We start from the raw sequence: 26863 nt of genomic DNA on the forward strand, positions 1-26863 counted from the left end.
CCCTAATAATAATAATGATAAGCGAGCAGAGATACAATAGGGCCTTCGCACTCTCAGTGCTCGGCCCTAATAATGAGAAACGGAGCAGATACAATAGGGCCCTCGCGCTCTCAGTGCTCGGCCCCTAATTAAAGCTGCAAGCAGCGTTATGAGGGCCCTCGCACCCGCACGCCGGGCCACGCCCAACACCTACAACCAGCACGTCCGATTTGATGTCACATTGATGGAATTCATGCATTTAACCACCAGCTAACGATTCATCTCATTCAATCATTATTATAGTCGTCCCACTAGGTGGCGCTCTAACCATTACTGACAAATGGGATAACAAACATTTCCGACCTTGAGTCTCATCACGCCTGCGAACTTTGGGAGAGATTGGACATTGTGTTTTTGAGTGACAGCAGATTACTGCTTTTTGGCGAGGATTGAAACTCCACGTGCCGCCATGGCCACCCGTTTCCCTGAACGTAAAAGCTTCGCAATTTAACATCACAAAGGTCTTTAGATTCCACACACAGGAGATCGGGTTAATCTGATGAAATCCCTTGGAGGAGTTCGTCAAAGTATGAGGCCTGAAAAGAGGGGAAAAAGTGGCTAAAATTACACGTTAATTTTAAAATGGCTGACTTCCTGTTGGATTTGGGATATTGCTCCAAGAGACTTTTTGTACATCTTGATATCCTCCATAAGCTTACCAGGTTTCAGACTTATAAATAAAACACAGAGCAGGGGCTGATGTTTTGAAATTTTGTAGGGGGCGCTGTGGAGCCATTTTGCACTATTCAAGGAAAATGATCACATAACAACAAAGCCCTCATCACATTGGAGGTTTGGGCCAAATTCCAAGACTTTTTAAACTTTCCAAGCCCCTCAAAAGCCACTTCGTCTTTCATGGTGAACCGCGTTGCCACTAGGGTGCGCCGTTCAGTTTAAAGTCACAATTTTCGCACAGAAGCATCATGAGGGACTGATGGTGACACTCACCGCTTTTGAGGTGGCCACGATGAACCTGTGATAATCAGTACAACAAAATGAAAGACATGACATTTCCTGTTGCCACTAGGTGGCGCTCTACGTATTCCTGACAATGGGCATATCAATCTGTTCAGGGCGGGTCTGACATCATCCCTGTAAAGCCTGGTACTGATCAGATTGGATTTCATTGAGTTACACTAATTTGTTTCTTCATGGCGAGACCTCAATGTTCGCCATGCTGCTGGGGTCACACCCTTCAGCGAAAACTCACAGTTTTCTCTGTAACCCAAGACCAACTCCTTAAGGCTTTCCTGGAGAAATTTGAGGCTGCAGATGTCACCCATTACAATACTGTACCCCAAAGTGTAAAACATGACATTTCCTGTTCCCACTAGGTGGCGCTGTACCTGATGTCAAATATGGCAGTTGAAATATGTTCAGGGTGGAGCCTTATCATATGTGTCCACTTTGGTCAAGGTCGGACAATGTATGACAGAACGACAGGCAATAAGATTTTCATGGCGAGTCATCGAAATTCGCCCGTGGCGCCACGGCCTCACCGTATCCCGAAAACTCAAAAGCTCCGCAATTTAACATGGCCCAGGTGTGTAGTTGACACTGACCAAATATGAAGCTTGTACGATGAAATTCCAATGAGGAGTTCGCAAAAGTTCGAGGCATGGAAATGGCAAAATTAGAGCCAAAATGTCACCTTCACTTCCAAATGGCGGACTTCCTGTTGGGTTTGGCGTCAATGGTCCCACTGACTTTTTTGTTCGTCTTGGCATGATACACATGTGTGCCAAATTTCATACATGTAGCTAAAACGATGTGTTCGTAGGGCTGCATTTAACAAGGCATAGGTGGCGCTACAGAGCCATTTCCCAGTGCTCATATGTAAAACCATTAAAATACAAAATTTTTCACCAGACCTGGCATGTGCAAAATTCCAAGAGTTTTCGAGCATGTTAAAGCCCTCAAAAGGCCCTTCTTTGCCTGAATAATAATAATAATAATTAAAGCTGCAAGCAGCGATATGAGGGCCCTCGCACCCCGGCGCGTCGAGCCAAGCCCAACACCTAAAACCAGCGCTTCCGATCTGATGTCACATTGATGGAATTCATGCATTTAACCACCAGCTAAAATTTCATCTCATTCAACCATTATTATAGTCGTCCCACTAGGTGGCGCTCTAACGATTTCTGACAAATGGCATAACAAACATTTCTGAGCTCGAGTCTCATCACGCCTGCGACCTTTGGGAGAGATTGGACATTGTGTTTTTGAGCGACAGCAGGTTACTGCTTTTTGGCGAGGGATTGAAACTCCACGTGCCGCCATGACCACCCCCGCTTCCCTGAACGTAAAAGCTTCGCAATTTAACATCACAAAGGTCTTTAGATTCCACACACAGGAGATCGCGTAAATCTAATGAAATCCCTTGGAGGAGTTCGTCAAAGTATGAGGCCTGAAAAGAGGGGAAAATGTCGCCAAATTTACACATTAATTTTAAAATGGCTGACTTCCTGTTGGATTTGGGATATTGCTCCAAGAGACTTTTTTGTACATCTTGATATCTCCAATAAGCTTGCCAGGTTTCAAACTCATACATAAAACACAGAGCAGGGGCTGTTGTTTTGAAATTTTGTAGGGGGCGCTGTGGAGCCATTTTGCGCTGTTCAAGGAAAATGAACATATAAAAGAAATCCTCATCACATTAGAGGTGTGCGCCAAATTTCAAGACTTTTAAACTTTTCAAGCCCCTCAAAAGCCACTTCATCTTTCATGGTGAACTGCGTTGCCACCAGGGTGCGCCGTTCAGTTTATAGTCACAATTTTCTCACTGAAGCATCAAGAGGGACTGATGGTGATATTCACCGCTTTTGAGGTGGCCACGATGAACCTGTGAAAATCAGTACAACAAAATGAAAGACATGACATTTCCTGGTGCCACTAGGTGGCGCTTCACGTATTCCTGACAATGGGCATATCAATCTGTTCAGAGCGGGTCTGACATCATCGCTGTAAAATGTGGTTCTGGTCAGATTGGATTTCATTGAGTTACACTAATTTGTTTCTTCATGGCGAGACCTCAATGTTCGCCATGCTGCTGGGGTCACACCCTTCAGCGAAAACTCACAGTTTTCTCTGTAACCCAAGACCAACTCCTTAAGGCTTTCCTGGAGAAATTTGAGGCTTCAGATGTCACCCATTACAATACTGTACCCCAAAGTGTAAAACATGACATTTCCTGTTCCCACTAGGTGGCGCTGTCCCTGATGTCAAATATGGCAGTTGAAATATGTTCAGGGTGGAGCCTTATCATATGTGTCCACTTTGGTCAAGGTCGGACAATGTATGACAGAACGAGAGGCAATAAGATTTTCATGGCGAGTCATCGAAATTCGCCGTGGCGCCACGGCCTCACCGTATCCCGAAAACTCAAAAGCTCCGCAATTTAACATGGCCCAGGTGTGTAGTTGACACTGACCAAATATGAAGCTTGTACAATTAAATTCCAATGAGGAGTTCGAAAAAGTTCGAGGCATGGAAATGGCAAAATTAGAGCCAAAATGTCACCTTCACTTCCAAATGGCGGACTTCCTGTTTGGTTTAGGACATGGCCATAATAGACTTTTTGTGCGTCTCCGAACGTTCGATATGTGTTCGGAGTTTTAAACATGTAGGTCATACCCATCTCGGGGCTCGTTTCTCATTTTTCTAGGTGGCGCTACTGAGCCAATTTTCCCTGGACATGTCTATGGACATTAAAATACGTAAATTTTCACCAGACCTGACGCGTGTGCAAAATTTCATGAGTTTTTGAGCATGTTTAGGCCCTCAAAAGGCCGATTCATTTGCCGAAATAATAATAATAATAATAATAATAATAATAATAATAAGAAGAAGAAGAAACAAAGCAGATATAATAGGGCCTCAGACTTTTGTGCTCGGGCCCTAATAAGAAACGGAGCAGATACAATAGGGCCTTCGCACTCTCAGTGCTCGGCCCCTAATAATAATAATAATAATAAGAAACGGAGCAGATACAATAGGGCCTTCGCACTCTCGGTGCTCGGGCCCTAATAATAAGAAACGGAGCAGATACAATAAGGCCTTCGCACTCTCGGTGCTCGGGCCCTAATAAGAAACGGAGCAGATACAATAGGGCCTTCGCACTCTCGGTGCTCGGGCCCTAATAATAAGAAACGGAGCAGATACAATAAGGCCTTCGCACTCGGTGCTCGGGCCCTAATAAGAAACGAGCAGATACAATAGGGCCTTCGCACTCTCGGTGCTCGGGCCCTAATAATAATAATAATAATAATAATAAACAGAGCAGATACAATAGGGCCTTCGCACTCTCGGTGCTCGGGCCCTAATTACTGCCGCTCTGCCCTGAATACAACATGTGCAGATCACAAGGGATGAGGAGGGGAGTCGGGTTGATGGCTCAGGGGAAACTCAGCCAGCGTGATCTGTGCAGACTCAGAGGAAGGTCTGCAGGCTGAGGCCTTACATAAGTTGTGAGCATGAAGGGGACCCAGCAGGACCTCCCACCGCAGCAAAGATTAAAGCAGGGAAACTGAATCCTGCATTGAAAGCTCTATTGATGGTTCTAATCCTCATCTCATGCTTGCTGCTCTTTGTTATTTCATTAAACGTGTCGGTGGACGTGGTTTTTATAATCTCTGTGTTTGGACAAATGAGTGAAGAAAGCTTTGGCTGCTCGCTCAGTTGTTTTCTTCCACTCAGCTTCATTCATCAGGAAAGAACATGAAACAACATGACCTGAATGTTAACCAGGTGACATCACCAGCAGCCGCCTGATTAGATGGGTGACAGTCTGAATGAGTAGTGACTCAGACACAACACAATGAACCAGTCAAATATCATGTTCAGCTCAACATCTCCGAGTACTATCATCAATACAACAAACCAGCATTTGTCATCATTTCACCATTTGCTAACAGGAAGAATCTGGCTATTAACGATGTCAAAGTACTTTTCAAATTTCAAAAGTTATTTAAAGTATTTTCTGACATACTTTGAGATACTTTAAAGTAGTCTGAAGTGCTTTGTGACATAATTTAATGTGTATTTTAATGAATTGTGTAGTACCTGAGGTCGGGGAAGTTCCGGGCCAGAGTGACGAGCTCCAGCTGAATGCTGGCAGGATCCTGCAGACGGAGGACCTCTGCAAGTTTGCATACTATCTCGAAGAGCCACGAGGCCTTGCTGCAGCCCTGAGGTAAAACAATACACTGTCAGTTCTCTCAGTACTGCAAGAAAAAAACTGCCTTGACTCTAAATGTGACAGTATGCACGTCATCGCTCACTGTCCTTACTCAACAATCCAATGGCTTCCTTTTTGTTTCTCCTTGTTACACCAATGTATCCTCCTACTTTATCTGTTCTGCAAATAAATGAATTATTCTGATTCAGTGATGTTCACAGGAGAGCTGTCCAAAAAACGATGTGCCCTTTATAGATAATTGGAAAACTTTCTGGGGACGGCATCCATCCCACTTTGGGTGGAGCAGCTTTCATTTCTAGAAATCTGGCCAAATTTATTAACCCTCCCAAAATTCTCAGACTTTTTATCTGATTTAGTGCTCAGCTCAGATAAAATAATGTGGCGTGTTGGGGGAGCAGCTAGTTCTCTCCCATCATGCCTTGGGACATGTGCTGCTGTTTAGATCTTCTTGCTTTATTGTTTATGGTTATGTTACTTTTAACTGTTATCTTGAATGTTGTGTTTATGCTGCGGTGCAGAGTCACTGACAGCTGTTGTTTTGTAGAGAGAGTGATGTACCATGAGTGAGTTCTGTTGTGCTGTTGTTGACCCTTGAGGCACACTGTAGCACCGGCAAGTGTTTAATAAAGAGCTCCCACTACCAGCTTGGGGTTGAACAGCAAGCTCCAACTTTCTGTAGAGCTTCCTTGCTAAAATTCCTCTGCATGCCACAATAATTATTGTGGGCGATTTTAACATCCACGTAGATGCTAAAAATGACAACCTCAACACTGAATTTAATCTGTCATTAAATGTAAAAAAAAAAAAACCCACCCGCCAATTTAATCACACTCTAGATGTTGTTTTAACATATGGCATAGAAACTGAACATTTAACAGTGTTTCCTGAAAATGATCATTTCCTGATAACATTTAAATTTACAATAATTGACACAGCAGTGGGGAGTCGATTTCATCACAGTAGATGTTTTTCTGAAAGTGCTGTATGTAACTAAGTGCTGTAACTAAGTTTAAGAATATAATGCACCCCACTGTTATCATGTTCTGTACCACAGAACAGCTACCTGAACGCTACTCTAACAGAGGCTGATTATCTTGTTAATAATTTTACTTCTTGGCCTAAGGAGCTTGAAAAAAAAAAGCATCTGGGCTTCTTTAAGTTTCTTAAAGATGTTTCATCCAAGAAGCTTCTTCAGTTCTAAGAGCAAATGGTGGAGTCACAGATTTTTAAGCCCCATCGGAGTGTCCCTAAAAGGGTCATGGACCCCCTATTGATCCTCTGCCTAATCACACGAGCCAAGGTGTGAAAACAGGTGTGGGTCACAATGAGCCAAGGTTTCGGGTGAACCCTTTATGAGACCTTGCCCCACCCTATCATGTGACTTACTGAGGTCAAATGGCCCAGGATGTGAGTGGGTGTGGTCTCAAAAAGACAGATGGTTTGACAGAGGAGTGAAAGAAGCCATCTATGTCCGCAGTGAATGACCATCTTTGAACAGAGGCCGGGGCTTATGACACCAACTGTATGCCATCCAGTTTTGAGATCCTTCCCAGACGCCTTAATGCATTAACAGTACCGCAGTACTATCACAGTATTACTAACTGAAGAGTGAACTAAGGCTACGTTCACACTGCAGGCGAAAGCGCATCAAATCCGATTTTTTCGCCCCTATGCGACCCGTATCCGATCTTGGTATGACAGTGTGAACGGCACAAACCGATATTTTCAAACCGATCTGGGTCACTTTCGTATGTGGTACTGAATCCGATACATATCCGATGTTTTAGAAAGCGACTGCTGTGTGAACGGTCAAGTCGCATTAAATCCGTCTTTACGTCACTGACACAAGACAGACGCCAATTATCAGCGCCAGAGAAGCGCCCGATAGGGACATCGCGAACGATTTCCTACCATCCGGTGAAACTGTTGGGAAGACAACGTTGGAGAAATGTGAACATTTTATTTTTACTGTATGTTCTGCAGATTCTGACAGAAATCTGCAACTATCCTTTGAAGCACCGCTCCTCTAAAACAGCAAAAGGATCATTATTAGGTCATCTACATTATTATGTAAATAACAAAATAACTTAAAGCAAAAATCTGGAAACATAAAGTCCAAGTCTTTATATTAAGGGCAATCAGTCAAACAATATTGTTTGCTCTGGGTCTAAACAGAGCGAGTTGTGTGTGACATCTTCTTTTGCGCATGCGGGCCGCTTTGAGCGTTCACACTGGAGAGCGTTTGATGTCGCATTTTATGTGTAGTGTGAACAAGCAGACAAAAAAATCGGATTTGATCAAAAAATCGGAATTGAGCATTAAGACCTGCAGTGTGAACGTAGCCTAACTGAGACAGCTCTGGTGGTGAGCACACACCTATGTGAGGGTGCACCTGTCTCACCTTCTCTGAGAAGAAGCTGTTGATCTTTTTGGCGTCTTCAATCATCCGCTGAGCTCCGGCAGTCTGCTGCTCCTTGCTCTTCATCTTAGTCTTCATCATCCTCTTCACATACTTAAGGACCACATCCTGATGCAGGTCACAAAGGAGCAACTGCAGACACACACACATACAGACAGGTGTGCAGACAGATGCACAGGTATGAAGGCTTTTCACCTCTCTGCAGACTGGTTTCAGGTCAGTCAGGTCGACCAGCTGTTGGCTCAGAGAGTCCAGGAGCAAGTCAACGAGAGGAAGTGAGCCATTCAGCCATCGTGGCGTCCACAGCTGACTCCAACACACCTTCTGTCATTTCCAGAAATAAAGGCAGTAAACATGAAACTTTCAGATCTTCAAACCGTGAGACGTGAGCACTGCTCTTAGCGACAAAAAGACGTTTATCAGAACAAGCTTCAGGTGAATAATGCAACGTTTCACGAAAACACTCTGAAAACCTCTGTGACGGGATTTCCAGGAGGATTTGATTTAAGGACTTCTCTTAATGTGCATGTTTCTGAATATTACTACTGCAGTACAGAATTCGTACCTTCAGTTTAACGTGAAGAGGACAGGTGAGATACCTGTACCCACAATCCCTCAGGGCAGACAGTGCATTCAGACAGCCGTGCTTCTGCTCCTCAGACAGATTTCCTGTTTCAGCTGTGATGTAATCCCTAAAGACAAGCAGAGAGAAGCAGTCAGCAGCAGAGCTCATGATCACACAGCTCGCCAAAACAGCAACAATAAAACGATTCAATGTTAAAAACAGACCAATAAAGATAACAAGTAGGAAGAAGTCAGGCTGTAACGTCATGATAAAGTTTTTATTTTTGTTTCCTCTGTGAGTCCTCCACAGTTTAAATGTGAGGCAGTCTCCTGTGGACACATATGAAATGTAATTCTTTATTTTCTGTGTCTGAAATAAAAGCAATGGATGACTCTAACATTAAATATAAGCATGTCTCTGCTGTAGAAAGACAAAATGGTTAACTCTCTCTATCAGTGCTATCAGATCTGCAGGTCATGTGATCGAGGTCATGCGTTCTTTTTTTTTTTTTTTTTTTTTTGCCACCTGTCCCGTTTGGTTCTTTTGCCATTAGAATTATTGTCTAAAGGCCAAGAAAGATGCCCAATGGATTTACTATACCAAGTGGACCATCCCAGCCTTGCCGTATTGGTCCATTTGATTGACCTTTGTTTTTATTGTTTATTTATTTTATTTTCAGTTGTTACATACGGGACAGACATGACTGGGGGAAAGGAAAGGGAGAAAGAAAGAGGGGGAGGGAGGGAAAGAAAAACAGCTGGGAAGAGGAACAGTGATAAAGGGCACAACAAAGGGGGGGGGCAAAGAAACATTATATATATGTACAAAAAAATAAATCCCCCGCTCGCCCCCACGGGTGGTCTATCCTTCAAGCTCGGGTCCTCTACCACAGGCGTGGGAGCTTGAGGGTCCTGCGCAGTATCTTAGCTGTTCCTAGGAGTGCGCTCTTCTGGACAGAGATCTCCGATGTTGTTCCCAGGATCTGCTGGAGCCACTCGCCTAGCTTGGGAGTCACTGCACCTAGTGCTCCGATTACCACGGGGACCACAGTTACCTTCACCCTCCACATTTTCTCAAGCTCTTCTCTGAGTCCTTGGTATTTCTCAAGCTTATCGTGTTCCTTCTTTGTGATGTTGCTGTCATTGGGAACCGCTATCTATCACTACGGCCGTCTTCTTCTGTTTGTCTACCACCACTATGTCCGGTTGGTTAGCCACCACCTTTTTGTCCTTCTGTATCTGGAAGTCCCACAGGATCTTAGCTCGGTCATTCTCCTTGGGGGCGTCTCCCATTTTGACCTCGGGACTTCCAGGTTAACCTCGACACAGACATTCCTGTATACTATGCCGGCCACTTGGTTATGGCGTTCCATGTATGCCTTGCCTGCTAGCATCTTGCACCCTGCTGTTATGTGCTGGATTGTCTCAGGGGCATCTTTACACAGCCTGCACCTGGGGTCTTGCCTGGTGTGATAGACCCCAGCCTCTATGGATCTTGTGCTCAGAGCTTGTTCCTGTGCTGCCATGATTAGTGCCTCTGTGCTGTCTTTCAGTCCAGCTTTGTCCAACCACTGGTAGGATTTCTGGATATCAGCCACCTCCACTATCTGCCGGTGGTACATACCGTGCAGGGGCCTGTCCTTCCATGATGGTTCCTCGCCTTCCTCCTCTTTCTTGGGTTTCTGCTGCCTGAGGTATTCACTGAGCATCCTGTCAGTTGGGGCCATCTTCGTGATGTATTCGTGGATGTTGGTTGTCTCATCCTGGACCGTGGTGCTGACACTCACCAGTCCCCGGCCTCCTTCCTTCCGCTTAGTGTAGAGCCTCAGGGTGCTGGACTTGGGGTGAAACCCTCCATGCATGGTCAGGAGCTTTCTTGTCTTGATGTCAGTGGCTTCTATCTCCTCCTTTGGCCAGTTTATAATCCCAGCCGGGTACCTGATCATGGGCAGGGCGTAGGTCTTGATGGCCCAGATCTTGTTCTTACCGTTCAGCTGACTCCTCAGGACTTGCCTGACCCTCTGCAGGTACTTGGTGGTTGCAGCTTTTCTAGCGACCTCTTCATGGTTCCCATTTGCCTGTGGGATCCCCAGGTACTTGTAACTGTGCTCTATGTCTGCAATGTTGCCTCCTGGTAGTTCGATCCCCTCAGTTCTGACTACCTTCCCTCTCTTTGTTACCATTCGACTACACTTCTCCAGTCCAAATGACATTCCCATATCATTGCTGTATATCCTGGTGGTGTGGATCAGTGAGTTGGTGTCTTGTTCACTCTTGGCATACAGCTTGATGTCATCCATGTACAGGAGGTGGCTGACAACTGTTCCATTCCGTAGTCGGTATCCGTAGCCAGTCTTGTCAATGATCTCACTGAGGGGATTCAGGCCTATGCAGAACAGCAGTGGGGACAGAGCATCTCCTTGGTAGATCCCGCCCTTGATGGTGACTTGTGTTATGGGCTTGAAGTTGGCCTCTAGTGTTGTACGCCACATCCCTGTTGAGTTCCTGATGAAGGTTTTTAGGGTCCTGTTGATCTTGTACAGTTCTAGATCCAGGTGTGGGGCATTGAGTCATAGGCCTTCTTGTAATCAATCCAGGCAGTGAACAGGTTGGTCAGTCTGGTCTTGCAGTCTCGGCTGATTGTTCGGTCTACCAGTAGCTGGTGTTTTGCGCCTCTGGTATTCTTGCCCATCCCTTTCTGTGCCCCACTCATGTATTGAGTATGTATGTGCCTGTTCATCTTAGCTGCTATGATGCCTGACAGAAGCTTCCACGTGGTGCTGAGGCAGGTTATTGGTTGGTAGTTGGAGGGGACCGGTCCCTTCTGGGGGTCCTTCAGGATCAGGACTGTCCGGCCTTCAGTTAGCCATTCTGGGTAACCGAAGGCCGGACAACTAGCAGCTGGTTCATTTGTGCTGCCAGACACTCATGGAGTGCAGTCAGCTTCTTTAGCCAGTAGGCGTGAACCACGTCGGGGCCTGGTGCTGTCCAACTCTTCATATTGGAGACCCTTTCTTGGATGTCTACCACTGTGATGGTTACTGGACCCTGTTTAGGGAGGTTACTGTGGTCTGCCCTCAGAGCCACTAGCCACTGAGCATTGCCGTTATGGGCTGCGTCCTTCTTCTCCCATATGCTCTTCCAGTATTGTTCCGTCTCCAGCCTTGGTGATCCTGTTCTCATATTGTTCCCCTGCCACTGAGAGTACACCTTGGGTGGTTCTGTGGAGAAAAGCTGGTTTATTCTCTTCTCTATTCTATTCTATTGGTTAGAATTAAGATTATTTTTATTTTTCGAGTTCATGAGGACTGATTTTTGGGAATGCATAGGGCAGTGAAAACCTTGTGGGCTATTACTCTATGTAATATTTTGTATTGAATTAATTGCAGACTGGGATTTCTAATTAAATGAAAGGTTTTTATGCATACCTGAGACCAGAAGTTTTAGTCTAAGTTGACTGATAAATCCGCTTCCCATTTTGCAATAGGAAGTAATATTGATTCATTTGTTTTAGAAAGCATTCTGTATATTTTGAACAGTAATTTGGGGGGTTTTAAGAGTAAGAAACTGTACCACACGTGGTGGTATTTGTAATTCGACTTGACTGGGTTTAAATTTCTTTTTTACTATGGATTTAATTTGTTGATATTCTAAAAATCTTTCTTATTGATCCCATATTGTGTAACTAGTCTGTCAAACGGAATAAATTCTATTCCTTCTAATATATGTTCTAAGTATGTGATTCCTTTACAACTTCAATCTGGAAAGTTAATCATATTATTGTTTTGCAATATGTCAGTGTTGTTCCAGATAGGTGTACGTTTGCATGGGATTAATGAAGACTCCATCAATTTTAGAAACTCCCACCATGCTGTCAGAGAAGAGCTGATGTTGACGCTTTTAAAGCATTCATGTCGTTTGATTTTTGGGCTGATAAATGGTCTGAAATCTCCATACCTAAGAAGGTATGTTAGAAGGTAAAACATACCTTCATAGGTATGTTTTACCTAAATAAACTATGATGATGATGATGATGTTTTAGCCATCCTGAGATAAATTGAAGCCTGTTGGCTAAGAAGTAATGTTGAAAGTTAGGTAGATCTAATCCTCCTCTATCCTTGGTCCTTAGACAGGTCATGTGATCTAGTCCACTATGTTTGGAAGACTTTCAAAGACTCAGATGTCTGAGAACTGAACAGGTGACCTCACCTGAGCTGCTGCTCGCAGACCAGCTGAGCTTTGACCACCGAGCGGACATTACCATGGTTTCCCTTCACAAACTCCTCCACACACTTCACATAGCTGAAACACACACACACACACACACATCTGTTACACATCTGGGTGTCAGTCAGACGTCATTTACATGTCTGCATTTTTTCAGGTGAAAACCAGACTTCAAATATTGACTGAAGATTAATTTTAATATGGAAAATGTGAACAAGCAGTGAAGGCTTTATGAAAAATTTTATTTAAATAAGGTTGTGGAACAATTTATTGCTGAGCTGTACCATTTTTATTAAAAGTGGAAAGTACAGCCCTTGCACGGGGCGATCCGCGTTAACTCGCTAATGGAGATTTGCCTGTGTTAATGCGGTTATGGCGTTAACGTCATTTTAACGAGATTAGCGCTGACAGCACTAAGTTATATATTTGCAGTAAATATTCAGTGAGCATGGGGGGAATGACGCCATAACATAAAAAGTTAGTTCAAGATTAGCAAACCAGATAGTACGACTGTACCTGTACAGGAAGTTCTCCAGCTGAACTGTGAGCCTCTGAACTTTTCTCTGGTCTTTGATGGCACAGCTGAACTCAGACAGGGAACCGGTCATCACCTGAAAACACAAACATCACAACACTAATCAACTTAACACAGACCGAGCCTCACCTGCACAACGGGTCTCACCTGAGCCTCACCTGTATGACGTCTACAGCCAGAGGACTGAAGTAATAACCATCGATGATCTCGGGTGTCCTTCCACTCAGCCAGTTCTCCTGTTCCTTCTTCAGGGCAGTGTTCAGCCACAGCTTCACCTTTTCCTGAAGAAAACGTTTCACTTCACATTTGTTCTACGAATTATAATCAGACGCTGTCGAGTTATCATAGAAACGGGGTTATCTATGTAACCACCCCAGCAGAAAGACGACCATCAGGCCGAAGCGAGAAGCTAAAGAGTGATGGCCACCCTCAACAGTTTTAACATGGTGACAAAGAGCTGAGTTGACCCGACAGCAGCATCAGTACCTGCTGCTCTTTACCTCTTTGTGGGTCAGGTACTGCTCCTCCAGCCGCTTCAGCTCATCTTGCGGCAGCAGAGAACCCAGACAGGGCACCTTTATCTGTCCATCCAGCTCTGTATGTTCCAGGATTTCACTGCAATGAAACAACAGACATTCGATATTACACCACTCGTCAACTCTGGCATTGCAAAAGTACACAAATACTAATGTGAATAACAGAAGAATGAACAAAAGGAAAAGACTAACAGCAGGAGCCTATGGACAGTCTACAAAGTTCCTCTACACTCGTTATTCAAAGACCTGGTGTCTATGAATAACGAGTGTACACACACCAACCAAATTGACCAGTTGGCTCCACACCAACTCTGCACTAAAGGAAAGCCCTGTCCCAGTCCTTAGACAGGTTCCAGAAACCAGCCGCCTAACAGAGGCGACTGTGGGAGGGGCTACAAACATATTGAGCATATCTGAGTGTTTATATGATGTATGTGTAACCTAGTGAGTTTTACAAGACTCAGTAATGCACTACAACATTGTTATTGTTAATTGTGACTCATCATTACTCTGTTAATCACTGAGTTGAGCTAATCTAAATCAATAATAAAAGATAAATAATATAAATATAAGAATAAAACCCCAAAGAGTATATTTGACACCCCTGCTGGTTAAGAAGGAACAAGCCCCGCCTTCCCCTGCTCTGTACCATCACGTGTGCTCAGACACAGAGAGAGAAACGGACGTGCATGAGACCACTGCTGATTATTTTCCGCCGAGCTAATTGCTGGAAAACAACAATAAACTTGATAAATTGAGCAAATATCCATACTGGAGATCTGCAAGGACCTTGGAGAAACGGACCTGATTTGTTGTGAACATGTTGGACTTTGGAAACATCGCGGTAAGTCAGAAGCTGTTAAGCTAACCTTGAAGCTAAAAAGTCGGAAGGTCTTTCTTTGGTGGCCTCTCTTTCGCTTGCCTTGAGGGTTCCACCTGAGAGCCTGCCTAGTGATGTTGGTTGGTGGTTCATGTAGAGCAGGGGTGGGCAATCTCAGTCCACGAGGGCCAGTGTCCCTGCAGGTTTTAGATCTCACCTTGGGTCAACACACCTGAATCACATGATTAGTTCATTACCAGGCCTCTGGAGAACTTCAGGACATGTTGAGGAGCTAATTTAGCCATTTAAATCAGCTGTGTTGGTTCGAGGACACATCTAAAACCTGCAGGGACACCGGCCCTCGTGGAATGAGATTGCCCACCCCTGATGTAGAGTGTGCCCTACCCAGCACCTTCTTTTCTTCCTGATTCTTCCTCTACTGGGAGTTAAAGGTTATAAATCTATTTTATTTCCCTGTTACATTTGATGCTTGAGCAGCACTGTATTGATGTCTCTCCATATTCTTATTTTGCCAATGCCTTACCACACACTGTAAAATTACAGCCTGTGGGCTTTTGTATATTTTTTGGTAATTTGATTTTGTACATTGAGTGTAATTAACATATTGCTTCATTGCTATGCAGTGCAAAGCAATGCTCCTGTAATTCAGTTAAAGGGGCAGTACTGGGAAAAATAATCTACCATAGTTCATGGTTTATTTATGATTTCTGATCGAAATGTGCACCTTGATGATAAAATAAGCTGATTGTGATTTAAAGATTGCATTCATGATTAAGATGCACTGTAAAGACTATGATTAGAAATGAAACAATGTTTTGTGCTTGTTTTGTTATAGCACTTACATTATTTACATATGGCCATATATATCACTAGAATGTGAACTAGTAATGGCCCTGTTGTTTAAGGGCTAGGTTTTTTTGTGGGATCGTGAGACCTGGATTTCTTCCTGACGAGGAAGATGGCAAACTGTTCCCTTTGAACCGAACCATAGCCATTCCGAGTTGGCCCAGAAGGGCAGGTTGCTCTTCTCTCACGAACAATTGCAACAGTGCAGTAGAACGAAATCGCACTAATCACAGACTTTTGACCTTTTGGATTTGAGTTGACTGAACACTGACTATTAAGCTGGCAAGATTGACATATCTGAGCTCAGATAGGATTCTAGTTATCATTATTATTGCTGTTATTGTATTTTATTTTATGTTTTTATTCCTGTTTATGAAGTGCTGTTTAATTGTTGTTACATAGTTCAATACAATTCAAAGCAACTTTACCTGTAACTCTAGTCATTCTTTTCCGCGCAACTCAACTTAGCCCTCCTACGAATCTAGCTATTGGCCCATTCTCTCCATTTTACTTTAACATCCCCTACCCTATCCTGTACTTGGCTACCTATGGTTTGGAGACAGTGGTACTGACAAAAAGACAGGAGACAGAGGTGAAGATTTTCAGAGAGCAGTATAGACAGGATCAGACATGAGCTGGATTGAGCATGTGGAGAGGAGGGAGCGTGGAGGATGAAGATACAGTTACCTGGCAGAAGGAGAAGAGCAATACTTCAGAGGAGGATGTAGTGAAGGAGGACATGCAGAGGAATGGTGTGACAGAGGAGGATTCTAGGATAGGAGGCAAATTATCTGTTGTGGAACCCCCTGCTGTACTTCAAACTATGGGCTTACTTGTTGTTACTATAGTATTTAAAAGTAGAATAGGAGGCAGAGCCTTCAGTTTTCAGGCCCCTCTTCTGTGGAACCAGCTTCCAGTTTGGATTTAGGAGACAGAAACTATCTCTACTTTTAAGACTAGTTTTCAAACTTTCCTTTTTGATAAAGCATATAGCTACGGCTGGATCAGGTAACCCACCATATCAGTGGGAGAAACATTTCGTCACTCATTCGAGTGACTTCAGTCTCAGCTGACTGCAGGTTTCCAACCTTATAAACAGTACATTTGCATAATGACTTAAATTGGAACCACCGTCTAACAATGGGCTTTGAGGTCAGTTTCTTGATCAATATGCAAATTGTCATGACCCTTGATCAGCAACCAGTGATAAATGGCCATGAGTACCATTCACAGAGAGTTGGGTAATGGTTGCACTCATAGCATTGTAAGATGGTGACAGATGTACCCTTAGGCCCCCCTCCTCGATTCAGAGATGGTCTTTCCCTTTTAAAATAAATGGTGTCCTTGACTCCCTGCTCAAACCAGCGTTCCTCCCTGTCCAGGATGTGTACATCCTCATTATTGAAAGACTGGTCAGTGGCCTGTAGGTGTGAATAGACTGGCCTGACCTGGCTTTAAGAGTTAGCTCTTCTGTGTTATGCCATCTGCTTAGCTAGTGTCATGGTCCGGGTGACCTGCTGATAATTTTTCGCTGAGATTCATGTTCTTCTGTGTCCACCCCTGGGCAGAGCTGTCATTTCCTCATTTGCCCAACTCACCTGGAGCTAATCCCAGGCAATCTATGACCAGGATTAGGTATTTATGACCACCGTCACTGTCTCTTCATCTCCAGTTCGTCAACTTACCCACGCTGGTAATAGAGTCACTCTTTCCATGTTCTATGATGAAATTTGTGTACTTACCTCATTCTCTTTGTGATACAGTTCTCTTGTCATGCTCCACGCCTCAGCTGTGCTCACCATCCGGACGCTGGTCTATATTCACTGGATTCTTGCCGCTGCTTCACACTCTGTCCCCCTGGAAGGATCTCCCTGCCACACCTGCCTACCCTCCTGTCATTGGTTTTCACAGGGCCTTGGAACTCAGGTCAACCCATCATCACTATACTCAGCTCACCACCTGGATCTTCACCTCCCCTTCTAAGTATCACAGACTCCACCTGCCCAGTAGTAGTGCTCTCTTAACCTTCATTCTCTCCTGGATAACTTTTGTACCCTCACTAACTAACTGTCTCCTCTGTTCACAGTTTGCCACGCTAGATTGTCACACCACGACTCAAGTCCTATGCCTACCACTTAGATCCCCAAGCCATGAGTCCCTTGTTGAATTTAACCCTTTGTTTATGTTCAAAGAATAAACTACTACTACCACTCGTCACCCCTCCCAGGGAAAGGTAGAGCTCCAGAGATTTCTTTCCTGAGCCATTCTTTCTAGTTGGCTCCAGGTGTAGCCCATCTTTTTTACTCCTGCCTCAAGGTCTCGTCGGAAGGTGTTTCTTTGGTGGCCTCTCTTTCGCTTGCCTTGAGGGTTCCACCTGAAAGCCTGCCTAGTGATACTGGTTGGTGGTTCAAGTAGAGTGTGCCCTACCCAGCAACCATCTTTTCTTCCTGATGTTTCCTCTACTGGGAGTTGACAGGTTCTTTCCCATAGTTTAATGTTACTGATGGTGTCTGGCTAGCGAATGTGGAGAATCCTTCTGAGACAGCTGTTCTGGAATGTCTGGATTTCTCTGTTTGAGGTTTGTTTGTCTTACAAGTTTCAGCCCCGTACAGCAGGACTGACTTCACGTTGGAGTTGAACAGTCGGATCTTGGTAGTCTCGGTCAGCTCCCTGGAAGGCCAGATGTTCTTGAGCTGGATGAAGGCGACTCTTGCGCTGCTGATCCTTGCCTTGACATCTGCATCGGTTCCACCTTGCTGGTCGATGATGCTGCCAAGCTAGTTGAAAGAATGTACTTCCTCCAGAGGACGTCCATTAAGGATGATTGGGTTATTGCTAATGGAGTTGATGTTAAGGATTTTTTAAACTCCATGGGTGTTGTTAAACAATAAAGTTTGTGTGACATTTACTCTGTTGTCTCTGCGTTTGGTTCTGCACTTGAGTCTGCAGTTACATACAGGCTTCCAGGCCCTTTTGACAGTCAGAGGTTGCTTGGTTTCCCCAATGTATAAATCATGGCAATCCTCCTGGCACTTAACAGCATACAATATATAGCTTTGTTTCTCTTTTGACCAATTTTTGGAGCAGCGTGTTTGCGGTTTAAAAGCCAAAGAGACGTGGTGTTGAGAGTCTCAACTGTTCCGATACTCCTGACACAAACTCCTGGCCTCTCTGCCTATGGGGATGGTGTTCACTCTGTGTTGTAACGTCCTGATGACACCCAGTTTGTGCTCCAGTGAATGATGAGAGTCAGACCTTAAATTCTGAAAAGTGTGTGTAGGTTTACAGTTTACATCAACTTTTAAATGTCCCTCATTACTGATGAAAATCTCACAGTTTAAGAAGGCTAACCTGCCACTTTGCATCTCCCTGGTGAATGTGAATGTGTTGGGCCACCAAGTACCAGGATTGCCATGATTTATACATCGGGGAAACCAAACAACCTAAAGAGGTAAAGCGGATGGCACAACAGGCCAGGACTCAGCAGTCTATTCACACCTACAGGCCAGTGGACAATCTTTTAATAATGAGGATGTACACATCCTGGACAGGGAGGGAGCGGCGAGTCAAGGACGCCATTTATGTGAAACGGGAAAGACCATCTCTGAATCAAGGAGGTGGCCTAAGTGTACATTTTTCACCATCTTACAATGCTGTGAGTTCAGTCATTCCCCAGCTCTCTGTGAATGGTACTAATGGCCATTTATCAGTGGTTGTTGATCAAGGGTCATGACAATTTGCATATTAATGATCAAGAAATTGACTTAACAGTTAATGGTGCTAGTTTCAGTCATTATACAAATGCACTGTTTACAAGGTCGTTTCTGCCACTGAAAACATCCAAATCAACAGAATCAACCTTTTAGGATTTCCTTACTTGGATGATTGAGCATGCATCAGGACGTGATGGACCGAGTGTTTCGTCTCCACTCTCTATGTGAAAATTGACCTCTGCAGTTAATCATTATGTGTTATTAATCTCTGGCTCTCTCCCACAGGGTGTCTTTTGTCCTATCTTCCTCCCATAACCTCCCACCGGTCACAGCAGATGGCTGTGTACCTGAGCCTGGTTCTGCTGGAGGTTTCTTCCTGTTAAAAAGGGAGTTTTTCCTTCCCACTGTCAAAAAGCGCTTGCTCAAGCGGAGTCATATAACTGTTGTTTTTTTCTGTTTTCTTTTTATTATTGTAGAGTTTTTAACTTGAGGAAACTGTTGTGATTTGGTGATATAAATATAAAATTGAATTGAATTAAATGAAACAATGTACCTGGTTCTGTTAGCATGATCACTCTACAGGAGATGGATTACCCAAAAGTTGTTCTGGATTCAGGAATTTCTGGAAGGATTCTTTATAGATGTGAGATAAAACTGAGTGTTTGGTCTTCATAAATGCATGATAACAGCCTGCTAATTACTGTAAGCAGTTAAGAGCTTCTGGCTTTTTTTGCTGAAGTAAAATTAACCTAACTGCTAAATTCTCTTATTGTTTCTTCAGCCTGTAAAATTAGCTGATCCTTTCTGTGTAAAGCAGTTTGTGCTCCACGGAGGAGGAAAAAAAGACCATAAAAAGTACTAAAACACAAATCTGACCTCAGGTTCGGATACTCTGACTCCTCTATTGAACGGGACCAAAACCTGTGCACCTTGTTTAAAGGCATGACTGTCTCTTGCTGTGTGTTGTGATGACCTCACAAAGTTCAGCACCTGTGTGGGTTCCAAAGTGCCTCAGAACGCGGACCAGGTTCTTACTGTGTGACGTATTGCTGGGATCATTCTGATTACAAGTACACCAAAGTTATACTTCATGGAGAGAATACTTTCTGAAGTCTTATTGTCGGGGATACCACCACACTGAGCAAAGATCATAATTCGCACACACTAACTTCTCTCCTGCAAATTAATAAGCATGAGCCTGACAGAATACGATTATGCAAAAGAAACTAGTCTGTGGTTACTATAAAGAGGATAAAGATAAGGCCTGTGGACCAGAACTGGGACCTACAGGGTCCAATCTGGCCCGCTGATGGTTTAAATAAATAACTGTGGATGTTTCACAGTGCAGCAGGAATCAGGGCTGTGTTCAGGTAAGGCAGAGGACTGACGCTCAGACAGGACCCGCTGTGATGCTTCTATTGTTACAGTTCTGCAATAACAGCTCTGCTATGACGGTTCTGCAATGATGGACCTGTGTAATGGCTCTGCATTAACGATTCTGCAGTGATAGTTCTGCTGTAACGGCTCTGCAATAACGGCTCTGGTCTGACGGTTCTGCTGTAACCGTTTTTGCAGTAACCGTTCTGCAGTAATGGTTCTGCTGTAATAGTTCTACTGTAACAGCTCTGTTGTGATGCTTCTACTGCAACAATTCTGGAATAACAGCTCTGCTGTGATGGTTCTGCAGTGATGGTTCTGCTGTAATGGCTCGGCTATGACGGTTCTGCAGTAACTGCTCTGTAGTAACAGTTCTGCTGTGATGGTTCTACTGAAACAGTTCTGGAATAATGGCTCTGCTGTAACAGCTCTGCTGTAATGCTTCTGCTGTGACGGTTTTGCTGTGATGGTTCTGCTGTAACGGTTCTGCTGCGACAGTTCTGCTGCGACGGTTCTGCTGTAGCGGCTCTGCTGTGACAGTTATGCAATAACGGCTTTGCAGTAATGGTTCTGCTGTCATGGTTCAGCTCAGTAGAAGTGTTTAGGTTTGCATTGATTTGTTTCATGGTTGTTGTTATGGTTGTTGCTATGGTGATCAGCACTCTGCTCTTTGGCCTGTGGGTGGAGCTGTCACACCCGGTGCCGCAAGACTCACTGTGGGTAGTACTGGTTGACCCAGGACAACAGGTAGCTGCAGTCATCGTCGTCCAGCCCTGCAGTGGTAAGCTGAGTGAGGCGGACCGAGAACTCCTGATGGTACAGGCCGGCGTAGAGGTTCATGATGTCTATGTGGGGAGGGTAGCAGTTCTTCACCCTCCTCACCACCATCAGCAGGTCTTCCTTCACACATCTTCCCACTCGACACACCTGGGCAGGTTCATCAAACAGGAAGTAGGGTAAAAACTCTCATCAAACCCCCTATTAACATTAATCGACTGTCCCAACCAAAACAAGAAGGGGAACTAGTCCTGCCCAATATAGAGTATTATAGCATCCTTTTGAAATGGCTAGATTAGGCAAACATTGGGCAGAGAAAAACAATATAGATTGGATTTTCATAGAACAAGAGCTTGCATCTCCATTCACACCAATTGATATTTTATCAAAAAAAGTAAATAAAGAGGGTAAGACGCAAAATCCTATTTTGAAATTTTCGAAAATGGTATGGTTGGAGATGCATAAGAAATATAAACTTGTGCCATATGTACAAAAGTGGTATAATCCTAAAATTAAATTTGGTAAGCAGACTGTTTACTGGACACAATGGCTAAGAAGAGGTATCAGTGACCTATTTGAGGGGGGTGTTTTCATGTCATATGAGGATATTAAAAATAAGTTTCGTTTGGAGGGTTATGACCATTTTTGGAAGTATTTGCAAATAAGAAACTGTTTAAAAGGAGGAGTTACAATAAGACAGGAAAGTAGCCGATAGAGAATTTCAAGCTGTTACACCCATCACTGTGCAAAGCTGCGAAATGGTATAATATTTGCCCATGGATTAAAAATCGCTACCTTATCGTGGTGGAGGGGTTTGTGTGTCACAGGGATCCCAGGGGCTATGTTGTCTGGGGGCTTTTGCCCCCTGGTAGGGTCTCCCATGGCAAATTGGTCCTGGGTGAGGGACCAGACAAAGAGCGATTCAGAAGACCCGTATGAAAAGAACATCGAGGGAACAGTTTACCCTGCCCGGGATAGGTTACGGGGCCCCGCCCTGGAGCCAGGCCCGGGAGGGTGCCCGAGGGCGGCGTCTGGTGGCCGGGCCTTAGTCCATGGGGCCCGGCCGGGCACAGCCCGAAGAGGAGACATGGGCCCATCCTCCCGCAGGCCCACCACCCGCAGGAGGCGCCATAGGGGTCGGGTGCATTGTGTGTCGGGCGGCGGCCAGGAGCGGAGGCCCTGGCGGACCGATCCCGGCTGCCAAGACTGGCAATAGGGTCATGGAATGTCACTCTCTGGTGGGGAAGGAGCCTGAGTTAGTGCGTGAGGTTGAGAAGTACCGGCTAGATATAGTCGGGCTCACCTCACGCATGGCTTGGGCTCTGGAACTAGTCTCCTGGAGAGGGCTGGACTCTGTCTCAGTCTGGAGTTGCCCCTGGTGAGAGGCGGGGCTGGGGTGGGTATTCTGATATCCCCGGCTTGCTGCCGCACGCTGGGGTTTTTCGGTGGATGAGAGGGTTTGTTCCCTGCGCCTCAGGGTGGGGAACGGGTCCTGACTGTCATCTGCGCTTATGCGCCGAGTGGCAGTTCAGAGTACCCAGCCTTCTTAGAGTCCCTGGGGGGGTGCTGGAAGGTGCCCCACCTGGAGACTCTGTTGTCCTGCTGGGAGACTTCAATGCTCACGTGGGTAGCGACAGCGAGACCTGGAGGGGCGTGATTGGGAGGAACGGCCTCCCTGATCTGAACCCAGTGGTGTTTTGTTATTGGACTTCTGTGCAAATCACAGTTTGGCCATAACGAACACCTTGTTCGAACATAAGAGTGTCCATAAGTGCACGTGGCACCAGGATGCTGTAGGCCGCAGGTCGATGATCGATTTTGTAATCGTATCACCAGACCTGCGACCATATGTTCTGGACACTCGGGTAAAGAGAGGGGCTGAGCTGTCAACTGATCACCACCTGGTGGTGAGTTGGATCAGGTGGCGGGGAGGACGCTGGACAGACCCGGTGCACCTAAACGCGTGAGTGAGGGTGTGCTGGGAACGTCTAGCAGAGGCCCCAGTCCGCGAGATCTTCAACGCACACCTCCGGCAGAGCTTCAACAACATTCCGAGGGAGACTGGGGACATTGAGTCCGAATGGACCATGTTCAGCGTCTCCATTGCCGGCTGCTGCATTGAGCTGCGGCCGCAAGGTGGTTGGTGCCTGCCGTGGTGGGAATCCCGAACCAAATGGTGGACACCAGAGGTGAAGGAGCCACCAGGCTGAAGAAGGAGTCCTATCGGGCTTGGTTAGCCTGTGGGACTCCAGAGGCAGCTGACAGGTATCGACAGGCCAAGCGGAATGCGGCTCGGGCAGTGGCTGAAGCAAAAACTCGGGTGTGGGAGGAGTTCGAGAGGCCATGGAAAAAGACTTTCGGACTGCCTCGAAGAGATTCTGGCAAACCGTCAGGCGTCTCAGGAGGGGAAAGCGGTGCTCTACCTGCACTGTGTATAGTGCTGGCGGTGCGCTGCTGACGCCGACTGAGAAAATTGTCAGACGGTGGAAGGAATACTGAGGACCTCCTTAATCCCACTGACACGTCTTCCGAGGAGGAAGCAGAGTCTGGGGATGAGGGAATGACCCGCCACCTCCGGGTCGAGGTCACTGAGGCAGTTAAACAACTCCTCGGTGGCAGAGCCCCTGGTGTTGATGAGGTCCGCCCGAGTTCCTGAAGGCTCTGGACGTTGTAGGGCTGTCCTGGTTGACACGCCTCTACAATGTTGCGTGGAGATCAGGGCAGTACCCTGGACTGGCAGACCGGGGTGGTGGTCCCCATCTTTAAGAAGGGAGACCGGAGGGTGTGTTCCAACTACAGGGGATCACACTCCTCAGCCTCCTGGGAAAGTCTATGCCAGGGTGCTGGAAAGGAGAGTTCGTCCGTTAGTCGAACCTCGGATACAGGAGGAACAATGCGGTTTTCGTCCTGGTCGCGGAACACTGGACCAGCTCTTTATCCTCTCAAGGATACTTGAGGGTGCATGGGAGTTTGCCCAACCAGTCTACATGTGTTTTGTGGACTTGGAGAAGGCATTCGACCGTGTCCCTCGGGTGTCCTGTGGGAGGTGTTGCGGGAGTATGGGGTGTCTGGCCCATTGCTACGGGCCATTCGATCCCTATACAACCGTTGTAAGAGTTTGGTTCGCATTGCCGGCAATAAGTCGGACTCGTTTCCGGTGGGTGATGGGCTCCGCCAGGCTGCCCTTTATCACCGATTCTGTTCATAATTTTTATGGACAGGATTTCTAGGCGCAGCCAAGTGGCGGAGGGCTTTCACTCGGTGGCCTCAGAATCTCATCTCTGCTTTTTGCGGATGATGTGGTTCTGTTGGCTTCATCGGGTGAGGGCCTCCAGCTCGCACTGGAACGGTTCGCAGCCGAGTGTGAAGCAGCAGGAATGAGGATCAGCACCTCCAAATCTGAGGCCATGGTTCTCAGCCGGAAAAGGGTGGAGTGCCCACTCCGGGTCGGGGATGAGTTCCTGCCCCAAGTGGAGGAGTTCAAGTATCTCGGGGTCTTGTTCGCGAAAGTGATGGGAGAAAGGAGCCGGAGATCGACAGACGGATTGGTGCTGCGGCTGCAGTGATGCGGACGCTGCACCGGTCCGTCGTGGTGAAGAGGGAGCTGAGTGTAAAAGCGAAGCTCTCAATTTACCGGTCGATCACGTCCCGACCCTCACCTATGGCCACGAGCTGTGGGTAGTGACCAAAAGAACGAGATCGCGGATACAAGCGACAGAAATGAGCTTCCTCCGAAGGGTGGCTGGCCTCTCCCTTAGAGATAGGGTGAGAGGTTCGGCTATCCGGGAGGGGCTCAGAGTAGAGCCGCTGCTCCTCCACATTGAAAGGAGCCAGTTGAGGTGGTTCGGGCATCTGACAAGGATGCCCCTGGGCGCCTCCTGGGTGAGGTGTTCGGGCATGTCCCACCGGAGGAGGCCCAGGGCAGACCCAGGACGCGCTGGAGAGATTACATCTCTCGGCTGGCCTGGGAACGCCTTTGGTGTTCCCCGGATGAGCTGGAGGAGGTGGCTGGGAGAGGGAGGTCTGGGCTTCTCTGCTTAGGCTGCTGCCCCGCTGACCCGATCTCGGATAAAGCGGATGAGGATGGATGGATAAATAAGAGCCTGAAAAAATATGCCAAAGGGATCTAGGGTGTACAATGGATGAAGGTACATGGGATTCTATATTGTCAAACAATGGATTATACATTAGGAAGCCAGGGTTAATTTATTCAATACAAAATTCTTAATAGATAGTATTATACTCCTTCAAGGCTGTATAGAATGGGTGTTGGTAGAGAGGACTTGTGTTGGAAATGCCAACAAGCCAAAGGTACTTTGATACATGCCCCCTGGGAATGCCCGCTGGTTTTTCCAGTTTGGAACACTGTATTGAATTATATGCAGGGATGGACACTTTGTAACTTGCCCAAATCACCTAAATTGTGTCTACTAGGAGACAAAAGAAAGGTGCCACAATTAAATAAACACCAGTTTAGAGTGTTAAGCACTGCATTGGTACCATGTGCCCATGTCATTTTGGAATACTGGAAGGACACCCATACTCAAATGCTTAAAATGTGGAAAGAAAGAATGATTGGGAACTTTACTTGTGAAAAGATGTTGAGAAGGTAACATCATGTGACGGAAGCTTCGGTAGAACAATGGGACAATTTCTGCACCTACATGTCTACCTGACTTTTGTTTGTTTGTTTTTGTTTGCTTTTTCTTGTTCGCTTTTGGGGGGTTTTTTTGCTTCTTGTTTTTGGTTGTTGTATTTTTGTATTTGTTGTTATAAAATGCAAAAACAAAAACAAAACTCTCATCCAGCTCAAACTGAACACCAGCAGAGCTCCTCCCACACCTCCTCTCAGGTGACTGACCTGTCTCTTCACAGGTGAGGAGAGCCGGTCGGTTCCTCCCGAGGTGTCTTCGGCAGCCTCCTTTATTCGGCCCTCCACCATGTTCTGGAGCAGTATGTTGTGGATGCTGAGACATTTCTGAGGACGCCATCTTGGGACTTGCTCCTCCTGACAGTCTCTCCAGCGCCGGTCCTGCGCCTCCTGCTGCTGGATGGACGCCATGGCACTCCTCAGGACCCCCAGCTCCCCCGCAGAGGAGGAGGTGGAGGAGGGGGTGAAGGTGTCATTGATGGCCTTCCACAGCTTCAGTTGCAGAGCCTTGAAGTCTTTGTGCAGCTCGTCCTCCTCTTCCTCATTGACCAAGTCATGTCTGAACAGGTCCTCCTCCCTCTCTATCAGCCTCCTGCTTGACTCCTCCAGCTGCTCCTCCTGCTCCACTTGCACCTGCTCGACCTCATCCCCTGAAGAGAACAGAAAGTATCAGAAGCAAAAAACCACAGGAGCTAAATCCATCAGCAGATCAGGTCCTGCTGGCTCTCATTCTTCATGTGAACCAAACACCTGCAGTTCCTCTGACGTCCAGAAGAAACAGCAGTGAGTCAGCCCCATAGACTCTCATGTTAAAACTTCACAGCACAAATAAACATGTTTACAGCCTGATAAACAAATAGTTTGGTCTTCTCCTTCATTGCACATGAATGGGGTGGTGGGGTCTTTATACATCACCTGTTTATTAGGGGCTTGGCCTATTTTCACTGACACAGGAGGCTATAGCTGTTAGCTAGCTAGCTTCACCTGAACTGGACTTCTGGACTGTGTTTGTCCTGTTGGACCCTTTTCAACCATTTTTAATGAGATCATGTGACCAATCGTATAGTTGCTGTGAGGTTACTGTACTAATAGACTGTCCAAGAAGGCGGAGCTCTGGTGAAAGTATTGTGATTGGATGTCA

The 26863-nt window shown here is 45.9% G+C and overlaps 1 protein-coding gene across 1 annotated transcript; it reads right to left on the bottom strand.

Moving 5' to 3' along the window:
• Positions 1 to 5100: 5100 nt before the first annotated feature.
• On the bottom strand, positions 5101 to 26372 carry LOC120437308 (tumor necrosis factor alpha-induced protein 2-like; the record flags this gene model as incomplete). Its single annotated transcript, XM_039607868.1, has 9 exons — positions 5101 to 5225; positions 7638 to 7787; positions 8221 to 8347; positions 12429 to 12521; positions 12963 to 13057; positions 13140 to 13262; positions 13482 to 13596; positions 21010 to 21221; positions 25933 to 26372. Coding segments are annotated over 9 exons (1480 nt in total), but the record flags the coding sequence as incomplete, so codon positions are not given.
• Positions 26373 to 26863: the final 491 nt, after the last annotated feature.

Source organism: Oreochromis aureus, unplaced genomic scaffold, assembly GCF_013358895.1.
Source record: "Oreochromis aureus strain Israel breed Guangdong unplaced genomic scaffold, ZZ_aureus HiC_scaffold_68, whole genome shotgun sequence".
NCBI classification, from domain to species: Eukaryota; Metazoa; Chordata; class Actinopteri; order Cichliformes; family Cichlidae; genus Oreochromis; species Oreochromis aureus.